The sequence below is a fragment of the Ambystoma mexicanum genome, chromosome 1q (assembly GCF_040938575.1).
Source record: "Ambystoma mexicanum isolate Mex_15411 chromosome 1q, UKY_AmexF1_1, whole genome shotgun sequence".
NCBI lineage: Eukaryota > Metazoa > Chordata > Amphibia > Caudata > Ambystomatidae > Ambystoma > Ambystoma mexicanum.
This window is the reverse complement of record NC_090922.1, coordinates 260,248,161-260,272,192: the sequence shown is the minus strand read 5'-3', so window position 1 is coordinate 260,272,192 and position 24,032 is coordinate 260,248,161. Positions and strand designations below refer to the sequence as shown.

At 41.8% G+C, this 24,032-nt stretch overlaps 1 protein-coding gene across 1 annotated transcript in view; it reads right to left on the bottom strand.

The window, feature by feature from the left end:
• Positions 1-16,743: 16,743 nt before the first annotated feature.
• LOC138554969 (cytosolic phospholipase A2 gamma-like) overlaps positions 16,744-24,032 on the bottom strand; it is a 235,447-nt gene continuing 228,158 nt past the window's right edge. Inside the window, exons 6-7 of the mRNA XM_069642604.1 lie at positions 19,770-19,968; positions 16,744-16,947 (exon numbers count right to left, since the gene is read on the bottom strand). Coding sequence (XP_069498705.1) covers positions 16,744-16,947; positions 19,770-19,968 — 403 coding nt within the window. The remainder of the gene's footprint in view (positions 16,948-19,769; positions 19,969-24,032) is intronic.

Below are 24,032 nucleotides of genomic sequence, written 5' to 3'. Positions count from 1 at the left end.
AACACCTGCTATACAGAACACATGAGCAGACACTTGTGAGTGCATCCACAGTTCATGAGTACATCGTTGCAAAATGAAAATGCATTAAACATTGAATGTTGTTTTATGTATGCTTATATTTTTTTTAACCTGTGCTTAATTTCAGAAGGCGAAAGAAAAAGGGCGAAATATTTTACAAAGCGTGTTTTATTTTGGAAAAAGGGTGAAATTAGTATTGTGCTATATACTTAATCTGTTTCTTTTCTATTTTGATTTAGAATATTAACATGTTTGTACCGGAGGTCACGGGAGATGATGGAGTCCTGGAGTCCCCTGGATGAAGATGATGATGCCTGCATCCGGGTGGCGGTCAAGACAAATTAACCGGAATGCCAAATGAGATGACTCCTATGGAAAAAAATCCAAAAGTGCCAAGATGGAAGAGTACCCGAATGAACCAAATGATGTGACATTGCTGGTCGGGACATATCGGAGGCAGACAAGCATCCTGGCAGATGGAGTTCCACTTATTTATTATTTTAATTTGTTGTGTTAATTATTTGTTTTAGTTATTTGTTTTATTTTATTATTTTGTGATTGAACTCGGGTTAAAAAAAAAAAATAAGACACTGGACTATGGACACTTCCATAAAAAAAAAAATTTAAAAAATATTATAAGAACTGATGGACTTGATATTCTAAGGATTGAACAGTGATTTTTCAATTTTCATCTTCACAACATAAACATTAATGGTATTTGATTGTTACATTGTAAACGAAAAGGAGCGAGTTGCATTTTTTCCAATTGTGGCTCGGATTAGCCAAATTCTCAAAAAAAGGAGGGGATTTGTAGGATTGTTTGGTGTGTTTTTGGAGTACAGCGCCACTACACAGGATCAATGTATAGCATTTTTATGCAGCGCTACTGCATGGGTTTGATGCAATTGTTACAAGCTATGTGTTGCCAGTACAACATATGGATATGTAAATGAAGACAGGCTACACAGGTTAAAAACAAACAATTTTCTCATGTAAAAGCACATTTCATATTTAAAATGCACACAATTTTTCTCTTTTCATCTGAAATGCCTATGTTGCAAGAGACACATTAGACAATTAATAAATTAACACTACTAATAAATAATAATCACTAATAATAATCAAATAACATCATAATGTGTTCTCCAGAATTTGATTAGTGTACACAGTTAGATATTTTGTTTATAGATGCATATTTTCACATTGCTTTTTAACCTCTTGAGGAAATATTCTGTTTTGAGGGTTGTGCCAAGGTTGTTTCAGAACTGCGGACCTAATGTTGCGAGGGATCTACCATTGTGTTTCAGTCTTTTGAAAATGGGTGTAGCTAGGTTATTAACATGTGATGGTCTTAGGGGTCTTGTACGTACATACATGTTTATGTAAGAGTTCTGATTTTTAGGAGAAATGTTATGGAGGATCTGGAAAGTAATACTGTTGATTGTGTGTGTTATTTTCGTTGCAACAGCGAGCCAGTTGAGGGTTTATAAAGATATGTGTTTATAAAAATATTCCCATTCAACCACGTTTGCAATTAAAATGCTTACCTTACAAAGACAACTTAAATGCTGAAATATTACAATATAAAACTGAATTTCATTTGATACGATGTTTTGTTTTGTGTTTTTACTCACTATTAAAGTAACATATTTTAGTTCACCACTACAACTCCAAAACCTTTATTGCTGTTACCACCATGTGCTAATAGCTATGTAAACCTGGGCAAGGGGTATTATCGCTTTGGATTTTGGCCATTCACCAATTTAGGGCCCGAGCTTTGCCTCGGGCCATAACTTGGTGATGAGACATTATCCCACTTTAACAACCCTTCCCTCAGTCTATAAGGCTATATTATTGTCTTCTTGGGTGGTGTGAAATGTTGTTAAAAAATTCTATTTGTTGGCTTTGTTCATTTGTGTGATAAGCATATGTTTTTTGGTTGTCATTTATGGCTAGATTATTTATGTAATGGTGCTGGCACTTCCATTAATTTAGTAGCAGGTGGAGATCAGACCATAACAGAAACCGTGAGCTTCAGAAAATTAATTGAAAAAGGATTTTAGGGTCATCTGCCAGATATGTAGGTGATTAGTAAAAATTAGAATCACACTTATATTATGACCCCCAACAGTAGTCACCATAAGGGATGTCTGGGTTTCTATGGAGGCAGTTCTTGTGGAAGGTTTCCATCTGTTTTTATGGGTAAACTCGTGTGAGAAGTTGATATAATTGCAGTTCTTAAGGGTATTGTGGTGATTATTATCCATTTGTACGAATGTTTTTTTTTCTGAGAAGGGGGCTATGAGGTGACTAGTCCCAGAAATTAAATGGTGATTTAAGGGCAGATTAAGTTTACAAAAGCAGATTAGATGAAGATTCGATTAGAAAAAACCTGCAGTAATACAAGTCTTTAGGCACCAAATAAAATGTTTCAAATGCTGGTCTGATGCAGATTAAATACACCTTCAGTAATGCAGGATATGAGTAGCCAGATTCATTTTTTTTAAGAGCAGATCAGATGCATTTTAAATATACCAGTGATAGTACAATAACATAGGGGACAGATTCAACTGTTTAAATACAGACCAGATTAATAATACATTTACCAGAAATAAAACTGGGGCTTCAGCGGTCAGATGCAATTTTTATAAACACAGGCCCGATGAAATATAAATGTACAAGCAATAATAGAGGGCCTTGGGGGCCAGATTACATGTTTTTTAAATGGAGATCAGATGCACTATAAATGTACCAGCAGTAATACAGGCCTATGGGGCCAGATTTAAATATTTTAAAAGCAGATCAGATACAGATTAAATAAACCAACAATAATACAGGAGCTTAGATGCCGGACCCATTTTCTTAAAATGCAGGTCTGATGCAGTTGAAAAACACCAGCAATTAGACAGGGGCGTGGGGGGTCAGAAATTATTTTTTAAATGCAGGTCAGACGCAGATTAAATATGACAGCAATAATGCAGGGTTTTCGGTGACAGATACATTTTTTTTTTAAATGCAGGTCACAGGCTGATTTAATAATACAGCGACCTTTGTGGCTCGGTTATATTTTGTTGGAAATTCAGATCAGATGTGGATTAAATATGCAAGCAATAGTACAGGACCTTTGAGGCTAGATTCATTTTTAAATTCAGGTTGGATGCATATTATATATAACAGCAATAATACAAGCCCCTATCCGCGAGATTCATTTTTTAAAAGCAGGTTGGGCTCAAGCTTCACCCTTCCTTCACTCCAAGTTCCTCTTTAAAGGACCCAGTTTGCATGTTAATCTTCACCTCGCAGCTGATTGAGTTGTGCATGGATTTAATTATGTCATAAACCGTTCCCCCTGTTACCGCCTGCAGTAATTTGAGGGTGTAGCATTGGGTGTCAGATCGAATTAAATACCTTTTGGAAATGTAAAAAGCAAGAAACATGGTCCCCCTTTTTTTCTTCAGATATGCTGATCAGAGACTGGAGGGTGTAGATATGGTCGTTGAGTCGGTATTTTGGGTGGAAACCTTGCAGACTCTTCTGTAAAATATGACTGTTCTTTAGGAAATTCGGTGTGGTTGGTTTCCATAATGCTGCAGTATTGTTGTCTGAGGTTCGTGTTAAGACAGATACCCATGCTGTTTTCTAGCCCAAGGGCGTCTCCATCTTCATAGATAGGGGTGATGAACCTTTCAGACTACACATCCGAGTGATTACCAGATTGTAGAATGATTTTGAATACTTTCACAAATGCTTTTCGGATTTTGTATGGGTATGCCCAGACGTGGGTCCCGCACCTGCTGGTCCTAGAGACCAAAGCTAATCCTCACTGATGACATCCTATGAGGCCTAAACATGTCTGGGGATGTGTGTGCTCTCGTGCAGAAAGAATGTGACCAAGCAGTTTGGGCTGGACTGCCCCTTTTGGGGTGGGGCCAATCCTGATTTGGACATGGTCTGTCCCCTTTCTGTAACTTGGCAAGCGAAGAACGATGGTCTGTAGGGTAGCCTAGTGCTGTGCCAGAGGTTAAGATTAATTCTAAATTTTCCAGTCATCTCTTTTGTTTTGCAATGTATACATGAATGGCTGCACTGGGGGTTCACTGTTTCGGTTTGTTGAATATATTATTCACAGAGCATCTCATTTCTCTTGGGTAATTCTTCCCAGTTGTGAGAGCGGTGGTATATGTCATGAGTGTTACTGTCATGCAACCTTTTGAGAATCTCCTCCACATAGTGCTGACGTTGTTGCAGTTTGTCTTGTTATATTTAGCTCATCTGACAATTTATTATTTTCCAAACTGAGGCCGTGTGCCTGTGCTTTCATTATGTGATGTTTAGCTTACTGTTCATTTCCTGATTGTGTAGTCTGTAGCTTTGTATTGAGCTTTTCTTTAACATGAACAAAGTCACTTTCCAGCTCTGCAATGTCACCTTTTATTTGCTGCTATTCTTCTCTTTTTTTATTTATATTTTTATTAGATTTTAAAATATAACAAATCAACATATACAATACAAATCATATAGTAACATGTCCAATCATCAAACAATGTAAAAACATATATCTAAACATTGTAGGAGCCATCACACTGAGAGGTTATTAAAGATACTCTTAGAGTAACAATTCCATGAATCTTCCCCAAATCGGATCATATAAGAACATTTTTTTGTCTCTGAAAAGGATTAGTGTCTCCATTCTGGCCACTTGTCTTAGATCTAATATCCATTCTTCTAACGTTGGGCTTTCGACATCTTTCCATCTGCTCAAAATTACTTTTTTTGCTGAGTTAGATGCCCTGAAGAACAAACATCTTTGATGGTATGCGAGTACAGCCATTAAATCATCCTCGCCCACAATTACACTTGCATAGTCAAACTCTACATCAAGCATGAGAACTTCATTCATTTTCAGCAATACCTTCCTCCAGAATCTCCTTAGTGCATAACAATACCAGATCATATATTCAAATGTTCCTCTGGCATGTCTGCATCTCCAACATGCCTCTGAGTCAAGAAGGCCCCTAGCGTGCAATCTCTCCGGCGTCAAGAAGATCCTGTTTAATATCTTGATCTGACGGCTTCTCTCCCCAAGAGTTAGTGATGTTAGAGCTACATTCTTGCAAATGTTTAACCATCTGTTCTCACACATCTCTGTGCATAGAGTCTTTGACCGTTTGTCTAATAATTCTGAGTTTGATTCCTTGTATTGATTCAGCTTCTTGTAGACGCCATATGGCCTTCAGATTTTTATTCTTTCAACCAGACATGCCAGCCTTTATCAACTTCTGGAACTTTATTCATCAGTGCCTTTTGTTATTTCCTATATTCCCCTAGAGTACAATCCAGGAGACCCTTACTTGTAGACAATTGTTTAAAATTGAGCCATTTTTGCCCCACCACTAGATCTTCTAGATACTGGACACCTCCTAGTAACCAGTTCGGCCAGAGTAGGGGTTTCCCATCCAAGTTGATGTCAGGATTTAGCCAAATTGAAGTGATGGAGTTACCTACCACATTTTGTTTGCATTTCTTCTGAAGAGCTTTCCAGCATACTCTAAGAAAGGTTGTTGACGGAAAGAATTTGCAGTGAGCCCCGTCCACTGACGTCAGAATAGCTCTAGGAGAGAGGGGGGAAGATCTACTTGTCTCTGCCTGCGTCTATACATCATTTGAGTTTTCAATGAATGGGACTAAGTGCCTAGCACCAAACGCCAAATGGTAGTTGTCAAAGTCAGGAACACCCAGGCCACCACTTCCCTGAGCCCGTTGCAGTTTCCACAATTTCAGACACGGCTGCTCAACTTCCCACAGGAAAGTCTGAATCATGTTCTTAACAAACACTTTTTGATCTGTAATGGGATCATGTTTAGTACATAATTGATTCTTGGAGTTCATGTCATTTTAATGGTGTGCACTCTGCCCCAAAGGCTCAATTTCATCTCATTCCATCTTTTCAAATCGGTTTCCAAGTTTCGGGTAATAAATGCAAGATTACCCTCCATCATTTTTGACACATCTTTTGTCAGCCAGATCCCCAAATAATGCATTTGTTCAGGACACCAATTAAATCTGTACGTACTCATACTTAAGATCGAACAGGAACTTGACGCTGGCATTGCTTCATACTTCGACCAATTAATCTTATATCCCAAAAGTGTCTATGGAAGGCCTCAATGTGATCCATCAACGCCCCGGAATCGAAGATTTGATGTTTTGCAATACCAGCAGCATGTCATCAGCATAGAGCCAAACATTTTGACAGGCCTCACCAAATTGTATTCCTTCTATCGTAGTATCTTCTCTAATCCGTACAGCTAGAAGCTCCATTGCAATGACGAATAAGATAGGAGAGAGCGGACAGCCCTGCCTCGTCCCCCTTACAAGATCAAATTGATCAGAGACATATCCATTCGTTTACACACCAGCCCATGGAGAAGAGTATAGGAGCATAATCGATTTTATCCAATTACTCCCAAAACCCTCCAAGGCTGCCATGAGATACTCCCACTCGATCCAGACAAAGGCTTTCTCCGCGTCCAACGACAGCACCACTACCTCTTTCTGATCCTCTTTGCTCTCAAATAACGTTAACAACAACCTTCTCGTGTTGACAGAGGCATGTCTCCCCTTCACGAAACCCGTTTGACTCTTGTCTATTATTCAGTGGTCGAAGTGTATGAAAAGAAGTAGTGGAACTATGTTCCCTACTGGTCTGCACCGCTCCCCAAAGACCTCATCGCCGCGCCCCCTCCCAGGCACAATAAAAAACTCAAAACGCAGGTGCCTGCTCTTTAAGGAAACGTCCTGTTCAGTGCACTGAAAGTGCAAGTTTCAACTTCTTCCTACACTTTTATTTTAAAACGAAACCGTTCCGGAACGGTTTCTTTTTAAAATAAAAGTATGGGAACGGTAAAACCTAATTAAAAGAAGTAGAGGAGCACCGCTCCCAACCGCTCCCACCCACTTCGACCACTGCTATTATTGCTGGCAGAAGTCGTTCCATTCGCAATGCTAGGGCTTTTGCGACGATTTTATTGTCCGTATTAATCATGCTTATGGGTCTATAACCGCTTGTTGTCAAAGGCGATTTCCCTCCCTTCAAAAATGTTGATATTGAAGCATGTCTTGTTGTCACTGGTAGCCAACCCTCTTTAAGAGAAGCATGTAACATAGCCAACATCAGATTGTAAACTTCATCAGGGAGGATTTTATATAACTCAGCCGGTAGACCATCTGGGCCAGGGCATTTTCCAGAGTTTAACATACTTGCTGATTTTTTGAGTTCCTCAACACTTAGCTCTTTTTCAAGTTCATCTTTGTGTTTATATTCAAGTCTTTTAGGATTACAACCATTTATATAGCTCCCCTCCTGACTCACATTGATCTCTGAGAAATATAGTTTGGAGAAACACTCTCTGAATATTGTGTTGATTGCATGAGGCTCATAAAGCACCAATCCTTTCTCGTTTTCAATTGCACTGACTGGGCTAAGAGTCTATCACACTTCTCACCTTTTTCATAATTTTTGCATCTTGTTCTGAATAGAAGACTCTCAACCCCTGTAGTAAGTAGATCTTTCAACTTTTCTTTCTTCTTCTTCCAACGAACTCGCTGAGAAATTTTGCATATTTTCCCATTCAAGGATCTCGATTTCTTCATTTAGACCCCTCATCTCATCTTCGATCATTCTCTTTTTTTTTACTGGATAGCCCTATTAGCATCCCTCTCATATAAGCCTTAAAGGCCTCCCACACAAATTCAACCTTCACTTTGCCTGGCCAATTCTCTGCCACAAAAAGCCTGGCTTCTTTCACAATCTTATCAACGATATCATTGTCATCAAAAAGTGACATATTTAGGCTCCAAATATTGGTATTAGGCAATGGGTAAGTCAATTTCAGTTCCAGCAACACAGGTGCATTATTTGAGATTGTGATGCCTTTGATTTCAATCCCGGTGAAACATTGTGTGCGCAGAGCATTCGTCAAGAATAGGTCAATTCTTCAGTACGTTTTATGTCTTGCCAAAAACAAGGAATACTGTCTGAGATGAGGATTCTGTAATCTCCAGACGTCAGAAAAGTTCCACTCAATCATCATCTTCTTTAATGCTTCTCTTTTAGATGTGTTGCCATCGGTCAAATTCCCTCCATTCTTATCCAACATAGGGTCAAGTAAAACATTAAAATCACCCCTCACAATAACATTTCATTTTTTATTTTTTCCATTAATCTTTTGTAGGAACTGAGCTAGAGTTAAAAATAAAGTTCCACACCCCCCCTCATTGGGTGCATATATATTACAGAGACAGTAATTAACATTTTGAATCATCAAGTTCACACATACAATTCTGCCCTCCCTGTCCTTCTCACAACGCATTTTAGTAATTGGCAGGTTCTTCCTGATGAAGGTGCAAACACCCCTCAAACTAGAGGAAAAGGATGAGCTAAACACATTGCCAACCCATTCTCGCTTCCATTTCTCCTGAAGCAGGGCTATATCTGACTCCAATTCATCAAGTTTCTTCAAAATCATTTTCACTCTTATTTTCACAGTTTGCTCCATTAACTTTCCAGGAGACTATCCTTAAGTTCCTTTTATATGAGACTGCCATAAGAGCACTGTCAAGCAAACCTCCTGTGATGAAACCTACGGACACATTACACCAAACAATAAAAATAACCCAAACTAAAAAGATACAACACCCCAATCCCTTGCATTTGTTCAACCCAAACCTCTGGAACCTCTGTTCCACAATTATGAAGAAAGAAGCACCACCCCGCTCCCTTTTAAGGATTCTCATCATGTAAACTATACTTTACAGTAATAAAATCAAGTCCAAAATGATTTACCTTTCTAGTCACATTGTATAATGTATTGAATATATAATCCTCTATCCGTCTCATCATTAACCGTCCCATCATCCCACTCACAAACCTTAAGTGAAATTTCAAAACTCTAGCCCATATGTAATCCCTTTTCACTCTCATATTCGGATTAATGAATCATCCCATATAGAAACCGAAATTCTGCGTAATGTTCATTCCAGAATCTCACCCCACTCATTCCCGTCTCACTCTCATTCCTTATCCGCCTGGAACATCTAGATCCAGTAGCCCCTCCCCCATCCTTGTCATGGTTTCACAGCCATCAATCTTCCCACTTGTTCATCAAACCCGTACAGTGCGCCTTTGAAGGTCCATAAAAGCACAGATCATACTGCTCTCACATGTAGCGATTAGTAAAAGAGTTGCAACATCAAAAGTGATTTTGCATCACTCCTTGTTATTTTACCACCCATCCTTATATAAGTTCATATAAGACCCTATATCCAAATGAAAAAGCCCATACCATTTATATATCATGCATTCTGCCATAACAGAAATCAATTCTTATTATTCCCCCTACCACACAATTCACCTCGTGCGTTGCTAAATTGTCATGCCTCACTCACCTGTTGCATACGGTAGCAGGAGTCCATATGCTTTCAGAACGGCAGCAAGACCGTTCTATAACAGGTGGAGGCTATTTTCCAAACTCCCTTCGAAATGGCATTGCATTCCTGCTCCTAAAGTCACGTGATCGCGCCTTTGGCTCACCAGTCACGTGCCTTTGGTACGTATTTAGGTCCTGTTCTCTAAGCGCTGCGCGCTTCTGATTGTTGCAACTTTGTTTCCTGCTGGTGGTTTGTTTCCGTGCGGACCGCGTCCCTTCTGCCCTAAGCTTCTTAAAGCTTTTCCGTTTCCATTCCTGGATTCCGGACCAATTTCCACGCTATTTCTTGACACCTGAGCATCAAAACCGATTGATGCACCTCGTGGCGGCTTCCCGAAGCCGTTTGCTGTTTCCCGCGGAGGTGTTTTCGCCTTACCTGCCGTAAGGTATACTTCTAGCACATGTCCACTGCTGTGTGTTATCATTCGTTTATAACCTTCAATGCTACTCTCGGAGCTATGGGAGTATTTACAGCATCTTTCTTAGTCCCGTGTCCACGAACATTCATTTACTGAGATATAAGTACTGTGTCCCAGTTGGGATTAATTTATTTTCCAATTTGGCATCAACGGTGAATAACGCACTACTGTATAGAGAAAGATTTTCTGTTTGAACTTCTGGAGATGCCAGGACAATTTGTTTTCCAACATTAATCAAGGTGATCTACGTTCTGCCAACCAAATACTCTTCCATTTACACCCTGCTGGAGATACCAGGTTTATGTTGTGTTATGTTTAGTGCACCGAACTAAGGACACTATCCAGAGTGCACCTACCCGACTCTAGTTCGGCCCTCGTTCCGTTCGGGATTAGTTTCCTACTAACTTCCCCCCTTCCCTTCCGTTGTGTTGGTGTTTTGGATTCATTTGGAACATTGAAGCTCACCTCAACTCGACAAACCACTCCTACAGGTTAGTGTAGCATTAGTGGAATTTAAGGAGTACAGCTAAAATTCTTATTACTTACCTTATGCTTCTTTGTACACAGATTGGAGAATGTGCATAGTTATTCATCCTTTCAATTGATTCCTCGCTCTGGCCGTGTTTTGTATCAGACAGTGGGTGTAATCAATGGAAAGGATTCTTCCTTGAGGATTCTTCAGTAAAGGTTAAGAAGAAAGAATTCGGATCCATATTGTATCCTTTAAAGTTAACTCCACCTGTATCCTTTATGGTGTATACCTTGTTCTAGTTGAATTGGGGGCAGCATGTCATAAATACTGCACAGTGAGTACTCCATTCATACAACTGTCCCTTACCCAATGCATATCAACCCTTATACTATGAAACCAGACCTAAACCTATAAAGGGTAAAGTAAGTATAACAGGATCAGAGCCAGGGATCTCCCACGAGGGGTATATCAGACTACAAAGCATCAAATATAACCAATCAGCCGGTTTCCATTTTTGGGCGTATCACGTAAATTCCCATCATGGCAAATCTCCACCCACTCCCATCCAGAAAGTACAGAGCCGATTCAATAATAAGATCGAATCAAGGGCTGATAAACCTTCCATTCTACTGAAAAATGCTTGTCCATCACCGATCCCTTCTAGCCCCTTCCCGCATCTCTATACCACTAACATGCCTGCTAACAGGAGATCTCGGTCTACATTGGGGATATAACTTGTGAATCTAAAGTACGGGTTCACATTCTGTTGCTCTTATGAGGCCAATGCCATCTGAATGTCTTGCATAATGCCACCGTAATATCTATTTATCTTAATGAAGCATTCAGTTCCGACTTCAGATCCATATCAACCCCTTTCAATTGCTATACCATTTCACGGTCTCTTCAAATCCAACCCCGTAAGGAAGAAGTAGGAAAAGCAGCACAATAGTAAACACTTCCACATTCAATTATCGTTGCGCGTCAGCGTCCAGAAAAGCCAAGTCAGGTTATTTACAAATGAAATCAAATTCAAAATATATATTACCTAAATCCTCCAAACCACGAAGCTGATCCATTCAACATCAGTCCAACCTACTATACCCGGAAGCAACATTTCGTTCTGGGGAGGTGCCGAAGCACGGAAGGCACAACGCAAGCATATCTATGCTTGGGAACTCATGTGACCGCGCACGGCATGACAACCTTCTAAAGGGACAAGGGCAGACATCCTCTGTCGTAACCAGCGTAATGACATCACTTGTCCCACCAATCATATCATTGCCGAAAAACTTCTCCCCCAGTTCCCGGTTCATCGAGAGAAAGAAACAACAAAGTCAACTCAGCATTCCCAACAGCCTCAGTTACATCAACTAAAATATCTTACAATTCTGTATGAGGCCCGTAAACAAACATGCAACTCCAATCTCCCAGCATTCCATCCACTGTTAGAGGAAGGCACCACATTCTGCATCACGAGAGCTTTCATAAGTCAAACACTGAAACGAAATGACCGTTAAGAAATGCTTTTAGCAGATCCAACCAAATATGAACATTAATAAAAAAACATTTATATTTTTAACAAACCTAGAGAATGATTGGGCTGGAACAAAGAAATATAATAACAAATAGAGCATGTATAAGTATATATGTCATATATGAAAAAATTATGAACAAATAAAGCATAATTCTATTTCTATCATTCCTGATTCTTTTAGCCCTTAGCCAGCACTCTGCCTCAGATGGGTCCTCTGTAGACTTCACCCCCCCTCCAGGAAAATCTTTAAAGTAGCAGGTTTGACCAAAATAGTCTTGATGCCTCTTTCCATAGCCAAGCTTTTTGCCAACTTGAAAGCCTTTCTCAACGCCACAACTTCCTTTGGATAGTCTGGATAGATGGCCAAAGAGGCACCATTGAGCATGAGTTTCCCTTTTTACCCTGCCGGTTTCAAAATGCTCCCCTTCACGCTTATTTTTGTCAATGCCAGGATTATTTGTCTAGGTTTTTCATTCTCCATGAATTTCCCAGCTCTGTATGCAAAGTCCAGGTCTCCATCCTTCAATACTTTTTTTTCCCAGCACCTCGGTCAAAATCCCATCAACTCTGTGACCAAATCTTTGTTCAGGCTATGACTTTCTTTCACTCCTAGCATGCGCAAGTTAAACATTCTCCTTTCTATCTCCAGCCTTAAATTCTTTTTCTTTAGGTCAGAAACCTCAGAACTAAGTTCCTTATCCGCTCTGTAACTTCCAGCAACTTCAGTAGTTAGAGAAACATTTTCAGACTCCACCTTAACCATTCTTGTCTCAAGGTGACCCACTTTGGAAGATAGCTCATTCAGGGTGATTTTCATTTCCCCTATATCCTGTGAGACCTTCAGCAGTAGAGCATAAATGTCATTAATTTCCATGTCACTTCCTTGTTTTGTTCTTTTAGGTAGAGGATTCTCAGGGACCTCAATTTCTTTTTTTGAAAGTTATTCATTTCCAGTAAATCAGCCATAGGCCAAGAGGGAGCAGGAGCAGCTGGCTTAAGCTGCTGCTCTGTTTACCAGCATTCCAGAAAGTTCTTGCTCTCTTTCCTGAAGGTGAGGTGGCCTGCCTCACTACTGTGGCATTTTGCAGGTTATTTGGGAGCTGTTTTCGACACTATGTGCTTCTCTAGGGTCTGTGTCAGCATACACGCAAGCAGGTATTGGATGTGTCACAAGTGCCTTATTGGCCTCTGCGTTGGATGTTAATGTTTCAAGCTTGTCGTCAAATTAGTTAAGCTATTCCCCATCTCCCTGATCAGCACACTCTGAGATGTGCCATCGGCATTCGTGGTTTCAACGGTTTGCTCTGACTCCTCATCCTTGTAATTAATGATGCATTACTGCACCACCATGTTTACTGAAAGCACTCAACATGTCAGGAAATGCTGTCATCCAGGTCTATCTGCGCTCATTATAAAAATGGAAGATGGTTTTGCTCAGAGTTGCAAAGTAGGCAAACAGCATTTATACATTATTTGTGATGGTGTTCTGATCAAGGGTTTCTCTTCTGCTACTTTTGATTTCCACAGGGCACACAATATCAAAGCTTGCAGTTCATAATCCACCCCGTGAGGGAGGAACGGAGAGAGCATGAGGAGGAGGAGAGTGATATGATATGGCATTTATAATGCGCCTATACACAATTGTTTCAAGGCGCGACGAGGCCTGGGAGGGGAAATAGAGGGAAGACAAAGACAACAATCCTACTAGGCCAGGTGACATTGAGATCGCATAAGTGCAAGGGAAGGAGCAAGGGGAAGGGGAAAAGTGCGGAGGGAAAGGGGAGGGGATGGTGCAGTACATAGGATAACAGTAAAATAAATAAAGACAATACATAAATAAAAGTGTGGCCAGCAGGAGGCTAGTGCAAGGGTAAGTGCAGTCATCAGGTGTCAAGTGCTAGTCGGGGCTGTAGGGATACAGAACAGCCCCCGAGTGCAGGTGTGCAACTGGCGGGAGGGGACCTGGGCCCGAGATCAGAGGGTAACCAGGTAACCAGTGCAGTTTCTATTCAGTCAGGAGATCAGCAGAGGAGAGGAGGAGGAGAGAAAGCAGAAGCAAAGAGGAAGGTCTTGATGTGCTTGCGGAACCGGAGATGGTTCGCCTCAAGTATCAGAGGGGCCAGGAGGCTGTTCCAGAGGAAGGCCCCAACAGAAGAAAGTGATTTACCACCAACTTGCTGCTTGGAAAAGCGACTGACCCAGAGGGAGTTGGAGGTGGATGAGCGAAGAGCTCGAGAGGAAAGATATTTAGGAAGAGCGTGTTGAAGGTATTGAGGTCCCAGACCCCAGAAGGCCTTGTGGACAATTCAGAGGGTTTTGAACTTAATCCTCGCCGCCACAGGAACCCAGTGCAGAGATTTTAGTCCTGGAGAGATACGATCCCTGGGCTTGAAGCCAAGGACAAGTCTTGCAGTCCTGTTTTGGATGAGTTGCAGAGGGCGGAGAGTAGAGGCAGGCAGATTGAGAAAGAGGCTGGTGCAGTAGGTCAGCCTAGAGAGAACCAGAGCTATGTAGACAGTGAGTGTATGGGGGAAGGAGAGGAAAGGAATACCTCTGAGGAGGTGCAGCTGGTAGTGTGACTTCTTAGAGACGTCAGAGATGTGAGGAGAGAAGGAAAGTGTGGAGTCGAAGATGACCCCAAGGTTTTTAGCCTCACAGGTGTGAGTGGGAAGAGGACCAACGGAGGCCAGCCAGAGAGTGACAGGAAAGGAGGGAGCAGGTGTGCTGATGAGGAGAATCTCAGTCTTACTGACATTAAGGCAGAGAACATTGGTGGCACACCACTCCTGGATAGCATAAAGACAGTCGGAGATGAGAGAAGGAGAAGAAGTGGTGGAAGGGAGCCTTAAAATGAGTTGGGTGTCATCCGCATAGCACTGAAAGTTGGGCAAAGACCAGCAATGCAGTGGGCAAGAAGTGCCAGGTATTGGTTGAACAGCCAGGGAGAGAGGTTAGACCCCTGGGGAACACCACAGGCAGATATACAGATACTGGATGGGAAGGACCCAAGCCAGACCTGGGAGGGTCAGTCCGAGTGGAAGGAGGTCAGCCAAGCCAGGCCCTGATGGGTGATACCCAGGTTATCACGGAGATGGTTGAGCAGGATGGCAGAAGAGAGATCAAGTAAGATGAGGACACAGGGGGTGTTGGAGTCGAGGTTGGAGAGCAGGTCTTCACGGATGCTCGGGAGAGCAGTTTCTGTGCTTCTGGCAGCTCTGAATCCAGACTGGTGGTCATGGAGACAACCAACAGATTCACTGTAAAGGTTAAGCTGAGAGATGGTCAGCTTTTCCAGGAGTTTGCCGAGGAAGGGAGTGATGGAGATTGGACGATAGTTAGCCGGGCAAGAAGGGTCGGCAAGGGGTTTCTTATGAAGAGGGTACACAAGGGAATGCTTCGGGGGGGGGGGAGACTCCAGTGGTGAAGGAGTGGTTGCAGAAATCAGCCAGAGCAGGAGCCAGAGTCTCAATGTGGTCCCTGATGGTTTTGGAGGAACAGGGGTGAACCTGTTTTGACGAGACTTTCATAGATCAGACTTGTCTAGAAACCTTGTCAGGGGAGAACAGGGGAAAGGCAGAGAAGGAGGGAGGAGAGGTGGCCACAGAAGGGCCAGAGGAAGAGCAGGGAGTAGAGGGAGGAGGGGGAGAGGAAGCGAGAGAGGACAGGATGTCCTGAGTTTTGGAGATGAAGTGAGAAGCCAGCACTGTGCAGAGGGTCTGGGAGGGGACAGGAGAGGTAGAGACTGCGGCAGGATTGGTCAGCTCCTTGCAGATTTTAAAGAGTTCGACCGAGTTGTTAGATGCTGCAGAGACGTGAGCTTGAATGTGGGTTCTCTTCTTGGTACGGACAGAGAGCCGGTATTGCCTTTGGAGCAGGTGACAGGCCAGTTTGTCAGAGGATGTGCAGTAAGCATGCCATTTCCTCGGCGCCTTTCTGCACTTGCGTTTAAGGGTGACGAGGTCTGAATCATACCAGGAGTTGCACTTGGCTTTGGGCTTCAAGCGGATCCTCATGACAGGGGCTAGTATATCAAGAATGTCAGATATAGCAGAGTGGAGCACGGAACAAGCTGTGTCGGGGTGTGAGTCAGCCAAAGGGGGAAGAGGGGTGAGAAAATGACGGCGAAAGCTTCAACTGACACACGCTTCATGGGCCGGATAACTGAGAAGGTAGGTGGCAGGGCTGGAGTTGGCTTAGCCTGAGGGGTAGAGGGGGTGAGATGGGATTCGTGTGCTCATGGGTCCTGGTGACCCATGATAGAAATTACTATGCCTACCGCAGGGTGGAGAGGATTTAAAAAAAGAAAAAGCATGCCCCTGCTGCCCCGCCTTTTTCTAATGTCTAGCTGGTGCAGGTGAGGGAGGATGCCAAGCATAGGCCAACCTCTTGGTCTATGGCTAGTTAAGGGCAAAGAGTCCAGCGTGATACCCTTATACTAACTGGCTTTAGATCTCAGTCTTATATCAACTGTTGTGTCCTTCCCTAAGGTCATACTCAACAAATAAACAGCCAATGGAATGCTCTGGACTCATCCTTGGATCTGACTGGGCACTCAAAAAACAAATGTTTTCTAACAAACACTTGAATCCTACTCACCAAAATGAACTGCAATTTAACGCTGTCGTATTCACTGATTATCTATGTGCTGCCTACTTCTCAGCCCTATCCTGCTATGTCTACATGCTGTCAAACTGTCAAAAATCTAGAGAATGGCTTGCTCAATGAAAGACATTGAAAATGGAGGGCCGGGGCATAGCTGCTTGAGGCTTTCGGGATATGATTTGAATATGGAAGTATATTTCCAGTTGTAGGTCAGGTAGTAACTAAGTAATAAAACCTGCCATATCTAAACCACCAGATTTTCCCAACATTTCCCCAATTTTTTAGCAGTATCTTGCCTGGGTTCGTATAGCTTGATCTTTCAACGGCTGGTTTGTTCACTGCAGTGCAGACAGTGTACGGCACGGCTCCTGTCTCATGAACTCTACTCCAGCTGGATACTCTGGACTCAGATACCTGGAAAATAATAGAGCAAGATGTAAGTGCCTAAAAAAGAAAAACAGAAGTACCCAAATGAAGGGATGTTTTGGAAAAATACAAATCCAAGAGGAAAAACATGAATACCCCAAACCGCAAGCATGAGCTTCCAAATGTGGGTTGTAAAGTCTGGTCAAAATGTATTCTAATGACAATATAAACGGGCACCGACAGAGATACTACAAATGGGAAATTGGCTCTGACGCTGGACCAGAATGCACTCTGCTGATTTTCAAGCTCTCAACGATTATGGTGGGATTGGGTCCTTAACGCTATTAGAGAGGGTGGCGTTTGGAGTTCAGCTAACAAAACACAGGAATCAAAGAAGCTGGAAAGTCAGCAAGAAAATAATAGTTCTTACGCAAGGTGGGAGGGGGGGTCCTTACAATTCGTCATGATGTATGACAGTCCAAATTGAACAAAATAAATACATTATTTACAATTCCCTTGAGTCACAAAAAATGACGATTGGATAGTGAAATCTAGGTATTTACACTCCTAACAAGGGTTTTGTCTTGTGACTCTACCTTATACGAAACCTTTCAATGATCATAGAGCACTCACCTTCGAAAAAGAGATATTGATCAAAGGACTTTGTAAAATAAAAGATGCAAACAAGGCATCTGATTAAGATATAGCCCCTCTTGGGGGGGCCCAAGTCTGATTTGCATATGGTCTTTCCCCTTTCTGTAATGGCGAGGCATGCTGAAGAAAAATGGCCTGTAAGGTTGTCCAGAGCTATGCCGGAGGTTAAAATTAATTTTGGTTTTCCTTCATCACCACAAGTGGCACGGATATGCCCAGAAGTTGGTCCTGAGTCTAGTGGGACTAGAGACCCAAACTACTCCTCACTGATGACACCCAATGATGTCGAAACATGTCTGGGGATGCTTGTGGTGTTATGCAGAAAGGATGTCACCAAGCAGTTTGGGCTAGACTGCCCTTCTTAGGGTGGGACCAAGCTTGGTTTGCATTTGGTCTTTCACCTTTCTGTAATGGCTTAGCAGGCTGAAGGCCAATGCTCTGGACGGTTGCCCACAGCAATGCCAGATGTCAGGATGAATTCCAAAACTCCCAGCCATCGCCCCTGTTGTTTTGCCTTTGGATAAACCCATTGGCTCACCTGGTTTATTGCGTGCAATGGCTTCCTTCGGATACCTCTTCGGACTCACTTGGCTTCTTTTGTGAAAGGGCTGCATTTGGACACACCACTAGTACAGCTCTTTTCGTTTATGCAGTATCTGCCTACATTTACATACAATGGTGCACCTGGATTATTGTGTATACTGGCTGCCTTTAGAAACATCCATTGGTTCAGCTGGTGTGTTCTTTGCAATGTCTGCCTTCAATACATCTTCTATGTCACATGTCTTCTTTTATTCAATGGATGCCTTTGGACATAACTATCAGTTGACCTGTTTTCTTTTATGGTGTGGCTGCCTTTCGATACAGTCATTGGCTCACCTGGTTTACTGTGTGCAATGGTTGTCTTTGAGTATACCCATGATTGCCTTTGGATACAAGTGTAGGCTTAGCTTGTTTATTGTGTACACTGGCTGTCTTTGGATGCATCTTCTGGATCACCTGGTTACTTTTATGTAATTGTTGTCATTGATACAACTATTTGGTCACCTGTTTTTGTACGTAATGGCTGTCTTTGGCTACACCCATTTGCTCAACAGGTCTCTTTTATGCAATGGTGGCCTCTGAATACAGCCAGCAGGTCATCTGGCTTCTCTAGAGCAATGGCTGCGTTTCAATATCCTTAGTGGCTCACCTGTTTTGTATGCAATTACTGCCTATGGATACAACCACTGTCTGCCTCGGGTTCTTCAGTGCAATGGCTGCTTTTAGAGCCACCCATTGGATAGCCTGGTTTATTTTATGCAAGTCTGCCTTTGGATACAACTATAGGATCAGCTGGCTTCTTCAGTACAACTGCGGCCTTTGAATGCAACCATTGGATCACCTGGTGTATCGTGAACAATGGATGTCTTTGGTTACATAATTTGAATAGCCTGGTTTATTTTATGTATGGATGCCTTTGGAAAAAACCATTGTCTCACCTGGTTTATTGTCTGGAATTATTTTCTGTGGATACAAACAATGTCTTACCTAGTTTATTGTTTGCAATAACTGGCTTTGGATCATCTTCTGGCTCACCTGCTTTCAAGCGTGGGAGGGCTGCTTTTATCCATACTCATAGTCATATATTTTTGTTATTTTAAGCAATAGCTGCCTTTTGGATACACGCAATGGCTCCCATGATTTAATTTGAGCAATGACTGCCTTTGGCTGCAACCGTTGGGTCATCTGTCTTCCTTTGTGAAATGGATGCCTTTGGATACACCCTTTGTCTCATCTGTTTTCTATTGTGAAATCACTGACTTTGCATACACTTGGTCTCAGCTGATTTCTATTGTAAAATGTCTGCCTTTGTGTACACACATTGCCCTCCCTGGATTCTTTTGTGCATTGAATGCTTCTGTAGACACACACATTAGCTAGTGTAAGTGATGCCCAATCAGCAAATATCCTCACTCGCAGACCTCTGCCAGGGTTTCTATACTATATGTGGGTGTTGCTCCAGCATGCGTAAAAATACAATTTACTATAATTTATTTTTACAAGCATAGGAGGTAACATTCAGTAAAATCAGTATGACAAATTAAATAGTTGTACATTCACATTAGAAGAAATGTTCCCATTTAGGCACATGTTGACCTTTTGGAAAACTTGACCCGTGCCCAAAGGTACTCAATCAATGACAATATTCTCAATGATAACATGATCCTTCTTACTCCTTTTAGAGCTGAGGCGACAAAGGTGTAGGCCCAGAGGTCTGTCATAGAATAATTCTCATGTTTAGCAGCCTCTAGGAGTTTCAACATGGCTTTGTCCACGTCCCATAATACGTTAGTCTGCTTATCAATTATTTTATTCGTTATCAGTTCCAGTTCCTCGACCCAGTTCCCATAATCATTGAGTAATGCAAGGCACCTAGAAAAACAGACATTGGAAAAAACAGGGTTATTCCGTTTCCTATGTCACCTCTATTTCGAGTTCATTTATTTGTTAAGAACCAATTGCAAACCTGGGCATAAAGTTGTTACCATGTTAACTAACATAAAGTGAAAAATACAGAAAGAGGACTGCACAGAGGAGAAAAAGAGTGAAAAGGAATATGAGAGCATATTTTAGCTTTTTTGCCTCACCCACGCTCAGACAGCTTGGGCAGAGATGGTTTTCAAATGTAACTCTGTATGCTCTGACACCTTACACCCAAATGGTCAGGAAAGCTTGGTTTGGATGCCATTTGGTATTCATTTAAACACCAGACAAGTGATCACATGACAAGGTTGGCAGTAGTTCTGCAGGAATGATCGCCAAACCCCTTTAACGTTACTGCCGTTCGGTCGCGTGATTTTACCTCAGGATTGCGTGTAGGGTAACAGCAGAGTTAGGCCATAGGTCTCGACAAGGATTTCGTCAAATGTACTCTTAAAGGTAATTCTGCTGTGGTAAATCTGACAATTTCTGGAGAGAAAATGGAGGATTGTCCACCACCTATCTGCTGAAAGTAAATACTTTGTTTTAACTCTGAGGTTGGAATTTGGTGGAGCGGAGAACTGGCAGTACTATGGCAGTGCATATGTTACTGACACTTTACAACTGTTTTTAACACACCGTCAGTCATTTAATAAGGCCCAAGGTGTCTAATGCTACTAAATGAATGTTGTCAATGGCTCCACTGCATTTGACACTTCGTTGCAGCAAGTCCAAAGTCCAATTGCCTTAACTCCATAGTCCAACAAAATGAGAAATGTACCCCATTCTTTTATGTGGTGAAAGAACACAATAAAGGTCCATATTTATGGTTAGGAGGCAGCCATGTATCTGTCCAAAGACTCCCTGGAAAAGAGGGCTATGCATCAAGACTTGGAGTTGCGACTCAGCCGTCTGTCAGTGCAGGGCCACGGTCAATTAGCCATTTGCAAAGAGTACAATGTCTCACAGCCTCCCACTCCCATTTCATCTTCCACCTCTTGCACTCCTGCAGACTTATATTTTGGTGAGCACAATATTGATAATGTTTGCGACTGTGTTAAGTACACCCGCCAGTTGCATCCAATTATTGTCATGAAAGAACACTGGGACAGGCATTTTCTGACAATGGTATTGATAATGGGTCTTGCCCCAGTAGGGTCAGTAATACACAGGAGGGACAACTGCAGGAGAGAGCACACTCTAAAATTACTCCCATCGCCAACAAAATCCCTGCATGCGGGCAGAGTACAAAAGTACAAAACTACTCAAACTGTCTACACTCTTTCTGTCACATCTTAGAGATCTCTAATTGTCAATGTGATGAGCCATCAACCAAGTGCACCAAAACCCAGACTGTCACTGCAACCAGTTTGTAGTGCATCCATGGCACCTGTGTGTACTGATCAGAGCCATGTTTGTATCTTTATGTCCACCCATTATCAGCACCTGGTATTCCAGAAAGATTATCTTCCACATGGAACTTCTTTGTGCAGGATGAACAGTTGCACCTTCCACTTGGAACCAGAAAAGGTTGTCCCTTTGGAAGCCAGGAACATATCTGTGTTCAATATGTATACTGAGCTAGATGAAGCGACAGTACAATTGGGACCAACATATACAACAGGAACCAGTGACCAGTCAGCAGAATGTCAGGAACCAGTGACCAGTCAGCAGAATGTGTATGTACAGTCACCCTATAATATATCACTGAGCAAGAAAATGAACTTGTGGCTAGCAGTACCACCGGCACTCAAAGACATAATAACAGCCGAAGAACAAGCCCACTCACAGGAAGTCATCTGGTCACAGCAGTCATACTCTGGTGATATTTCTAAATATATTTGACAAACCATACATAATGCTACATAACACCTTTTATACACCTTTTCCTGGGGTTCCGGATTAGCCCCTGTCTGAAACTGTGAGTAGTCACTTGGTCTTGTGTCAGTGTCTTTACTCTATGGTGGTTGAGGAGTGTGGGAGGCATATAGTGAACATGCAGTCTATTATTCCATGATTCTGAGGGCTTGGCCCCTGAATTCCAAAATAGAGCATGACTACATTTTGATGAATTTCTCATTCTGTGCTTAGAATTAGGACTCGTTTTCCATGACACAGCGTGTCAGTCATTGAGCCCTTTCACAGTTCACTATAGGAGGTGGGACTCATTTAACTGAGCATACATTGTAACAATCAATGAATGCTTTCTAAGTTCATTGTGGGCTTTACCTCTTAAATTTCCCAGCAGGCAACTTGTCAGTCAAAAAGTATGTTTATTGTTCCTTATTTTAGTTGGGTCTCAATTGCCCCAAATGCTATGAATAAATTAATGAACACTTTTTCGGTTTGTGCTGGAGGTTGAGATGCAGTTTTCCACAGTGTAATAACTCAATCAATAAATTAAAGGCCACCATGTTCTGGGTCTGAAGCATGGTCAGATTATTGTCACCTTGAAGTTTCAAATTCACAGCAAACAAAGAATCCATCAATAAATGCATTCTCAGTTAATTCTTGGCTTCAGAACCCAGTTTCCCAGCATGCAGCATTCTCCAACATTGTGGCATGTTTCAAGTATTTCTCCTGCCCAGGTGCTTCAGGCCTGTTACACTCAATACCATTCTCCTGCATTACTCCTGGGCCTCTGCAGATTCATTCTCTTTGCATCAGCTTAGATCCCTCCTCTCACTAAGGATTTGGGTTCCTGTTTGTAATCCCCCTTGGTTCTCATTAGATATTCACTGGTGTCCCCCTCCTAATTGCACACTCATGTGGCTCAGCAGTGTGAAGTGTTGCAAACTGCATAAATGTACCTGTGATTTGAACAGCTTACAATTGAAGGCAAGCTGTAAATGCCTGAAAAATAGGTTTATGAAGATGATGATATGTTAAATAATGGCTATTGACTTTGACAAAGGTGGCTTCATATTCACATATGACCATTCAAATCTATTGGCTTTGATATCTCTTCCTTTCCCTGACAAGTACATTACACAAATTGGTCCTAAACCATTTTCAATTGCATTGAATTCTGGTAAAGAAAACAAGCCTACACAGCAAGTGACATGAGACAAGCTGACAGTGCTGAAAAAAAAGTACTATTTGTTTAAAATACAATTCTTTTATGCAAAACACAGACATTGAAGAACTATGAAAGTGTTAATTTCTATTTTATATTACTTATAAATCATGTTATTAAAACATTGCTTTGTGCTATGCCAAGATAAGTGCATGCTGAGCGACTTATGTGTTTTTTCTCTCCTTTAAATTTGAAAATAGGGAACATGAAAAGTCAAAATGATGTAGCTTTTAGTTTAACAAGAAGTGTATTTTGAAATGATTCATTAAACACTGAAAGAGAAGCGTGTTTACATGCCTTCATAGAGCACCTTTGTAAATAGTACCAGATACAGTTTAAGTAATTTTCATTTTAATATTTCCAAGCGATCCTAATTCTGGGAAATCCGCCATGTTAAAATTTGAATGGCATGAAATAGAAACATTTTTAGTCATGCAATTTTAGTCATTAGCAGCAAATGCTAAGTGTCTGCAGCTATATTTAGAGGATGTACACTTCCTAAACTGCAGTTTCTTATGTAAATATTGGTGAAATCAATGTTAATCAATGAGAAACTCAACTGAAAGACATGAAATGTTTTTGAGTTCAGCTAATAGCAGCCAGAAATGAGCTGGCAAGGGTCTTGAGAAGCGTTTCCAAAATGGGGGAGGGTTTGAAAACGAATGCTATCTCAATGGGAAACAAATGGAAAAAACAGAGCAGTTGATGAAATTGCTGATTAAATTAACGATTTAAGATTGGTTAGCAGGGAAATGGGGTCGTTCCATATAAATAGGAGGGTGGGCATACGCTTTATAAACTAGGAGCATACTTGACAGAACCGGTGAGAGGCCAGCTTGGTCAAGAAGCCAGATGGAGGTAGAGTTTGGAGGACTCAGCTGGTTCTACAAGACTTGACTGCCTGGGTAAGAGAGAAAGAAAGCAGCTGATTTCATCAATG